The 3,156-nt window shown below is 34.1% G+C and overlaps 1 protein-coding gene across 1 annotated transcript; it reads left to right on the forward strand.

The window, feature by feature from the left end:
* The first annotated feature begins 502 nt into the window (after positions 1–502).
* LOC125850135 (acetyl-CoA-benzylalcohol acetyltransferase-like) lies at positions 503–1,591 on the forward strand. The gene has a single exon (XM_049530028.1). The coding sequence runs from the start codon at positions 503–505 to the stop codon at positions 1,589–1,591; it is 1,089 nt and encodes a 362-aa protein (XP_049385985.1).
* Positions 1,592–3,156: the final 1,565 nt, after the last annotated feature.

The raw sequence follows: 3,156 nt of genomic DNA on the forward strand, positions 1-3,156 counted from the left end.
CTGGGTACAGCATCAGAAGGATCATTATCCACAACAACAGGGGTGTCATGACTATCAACAACACCTTGATTTATGTCATGACTTATCTCATTATCACTACCAGTTTGAACTGGAATATCAACATCTAAGCTTTCATCATTAAATGGTAATCTGACCAGTGTATCATCAGAATCAAGCAAGGTCTGTGTTGGAAAAACTGGTACATGATGATCCTGCACTTGACTGCACATGGTATCAGAGCAGGGCCCGTTTCACCAGATGTTGGGGCCCCCAAAATCAAAATTGCCCACGCACCAGATGCTAAACACTGAGCGTGAGGTGGAGTGTTAAAGAATGACAAAAGTCCCACATCGGTGGTTAATGAGATGGGTGGACTCCTTATAAGGCTTGGACAATCTTCCTTCCTTTGAGCTAGCTTTTGAGGTGTGAGTTAGGTCCAAGAGCTAATTTAACAAATTCAGACTTGTTTCCTACTTTTGTTGGTTGTCAATTGTCAATCCTAATGGCCAGGTTAGAGATTGAAATTCAGAGCAGGAAAATGTTGAAGCCCTCAATTCCTACCCCGAATCATCTTCGGACCTTCAAAATTTCATGGTTCGATCAGCTGGCCAATCGTTTGTACGTACCAATATTCCTCCACTACTTGCCAATCAGTAGTAGTGAAACATCATGTGACAAGCTTCAAAGATCTTTGGTGGAGACGTTAAACAAGTTTTACCCTTTAGCTGGAAGATTTAGAGAAAATGAACTCTCATTCCACTGCAATGATGAAGGTGTTGATGCTTTCACTTTAGCAACATTTGTCAATGAATGGGCACTCATTTGCAAAACAGGAACAACAAAAGCTGGTTGTCTCTCAAGTTTCGGTCACTTGTCATCTATCTTTCCCACAAGAGTAGTGTTATCTGAACCTCAATTTATTTCACTAGTACCACCTCCCAACACTTGTAAGATAATCACAAGGAGGTTTGTCTTTGATGCTTTGGCAATTGCAAACCTCAAAAATACAATTGAAGATTCAACTGACAGGCGGCCTACTAGAGTGGTGGTTGTTATGTCATTAATATGGAAGGTTCTTGCAGGCATTTCTTCAGCCAAAAATGGACATTCGTCTTTTTTAATTGCTATTAATTTGAGGGGAAAATCAAATTTAGCACCTTTAAAACATGCTCTAGGGAATTTTACCATGTCTGAAATTGCTAATCTAAAGGCAAGCCCGTCAAGAAAGGATGATGAGTTAAATGATTTTGTTAAGTTGGTAGGAAATACAATACGGGACACAATTGTAGTGATTGGTAAGGCAAGCGCTGATGATATTTCCTCTTTAGTTGTTAATAATCAGATAAAATTAGTAGAGAAACTTTGCCAAGGAGACGTTTATTCGTGCTCTAGTTGGTGCGGATTTCCTTGGTATGAAGCTGACTTTGGTTGGGGAAAGCCATTCTGGGTGAGCTTAGTCAACTTCAATATTTTTGAAGTAATTGTTCTAATGGACACAAAAGATGGTGATGGAATAGAAGCATGGGTTAGTTTGAAGGAGAATGAAATGACTGAATTCGAGAGACACCCTCATATTTTGTCCTCTACTTGAGTGCAACATTTTTAGTTGGTGAACACCCTTAAACAGGACAAAGTAACAGTTTTATTACATAAAACAGTATAATAAAATAGTATACAAAGTTTTTAGTTGGTTTTTGAAATACAGCCAGTATCAAATTCCAAATAAGAAGTGTGAAGAACGTGACTACTTTGGTTTTTGGTTGTTTCATGGCCAAGTTAGATATTCAAATCCAGATGAGGAAAATGATAAAGCCCTCAACTCCTCTCCGAATCATCTTCGGAGCCTCGAGCTTTCATTTTTTGATTCCTCGTTTATATGTACCAATATTGTTCCATTACTTGTCAATTTAAAATTTATAATAATGCAATATTTATGATGTTCACGTGGACACCTATATATCTTTAAAACACACTATTAAATAGTGTAGAGGTAATAGGTCCTGCCCAAAATTTGAGATTATTACAATAATTTCGATCAAAGTTCAAATATATTTCGAACCAGTTTTCTAAAAATATAATGAGTAAAGATATTTGTGATCACTAGAAATGGGGGAGAAAGCATATTTATGTTGCAATAAAAGCTTGATTCAAGGCGTCAGCAAAACACTGCCGTATGTTTCAAAATCAAATGCCCATTGGCTCCTCGAGACGGAAGTGGGGACGATCCTACGTGTAGACAACAACAACACTTATCAATTAATATGAGCAAAATGATAAAATCAACAAATCCTATTCCAAAGCTTTATAGGGCTGGAACTTATTATGACATTTAAATCCTTCTCAACTTTTCAGCCGATCTATGTAGAAGAAAAGGCTGCATATGAAGGCTCCGGAACTAATTGTCACATTTATGAGTGTCAAAATGGATTAAAATTATAATTATTCATTCGTTTAATGTATTTTAAAATAAATTAAATTATTTTATTAATTAAAAATGGGTCAAATATGATTCAACTCTTATTCATCATAAAAAATGAGTATTCTTTTTAAATATGGGTATTCCTATAATTAGCGTTTAAAAACTCTTCAAAATAATTAAATCAAGTTGCATGATCAGTTCCCAACGCATTTTTTTTAAATCTCATTCCAACTTAATGCATTTCATATCAAGTAACTTTTGGACCAATTTTAGCTTCATTTATTTATTAACTCGTCGCATTTTAATTTAACCATTTGATCTCCCTAGTGTTTGGTATTGCTTTTTAGGAAAAGTTTTTTTATGAGAAATAAATAATATTTTAAATTTATTTTTCCATATTTGATTGATGAGTAAAAGATAATTCTGTTTTTAGCTAGAGATTGAATTTTCTCTCTGTATATTTCGGTTATGAGGAGAAATGAAATTATAAACTTTGTTGGAAATACAGATTGGAATTTTATATTTCTAATTTATAAAGTATTTCCCAATGTTTGGTGCAAAAATTGACAGTTATTTCCCAAGAAAATGTCAAAGGAATGTGTGATGAGGATGACCATAATTTTCTTTAAAAAGATTTCTTTTTAAAATTTGAAATATATCATAAATATTTATTTAACTATAAGTTATATTATTAAAAAATAATTCTTCCTTTAACTTTTAGATAGTTCATCTAACAA

This window comes from Solanum stenotomum, unplaced genomic scaffold (assembly GCF_019186545.1).
Source record: "Solanum stenotomum isolate F172 unplaced genomic scaffold, ASM1918654v1 scaffold14223, whole genome shotgun sequence".
In the NCBI taxonomy this organism is placed as follows: Eukaryota; Viridiplantae; Streptophyta; class Magnoliopsida; order Solanales; family Solanaceae; genus Solanum; species Solanum stenotomum.

What these genes read in the sequence shown, in the direction of transcription:
- LOC125850135 (XM_049530028.1), top strand. Translation starts at nt 503, where the DNA reads ATGGCCAGGTTAGAGATTGAAATTCAGAGCAGGAAAATGTTGAAGCCC.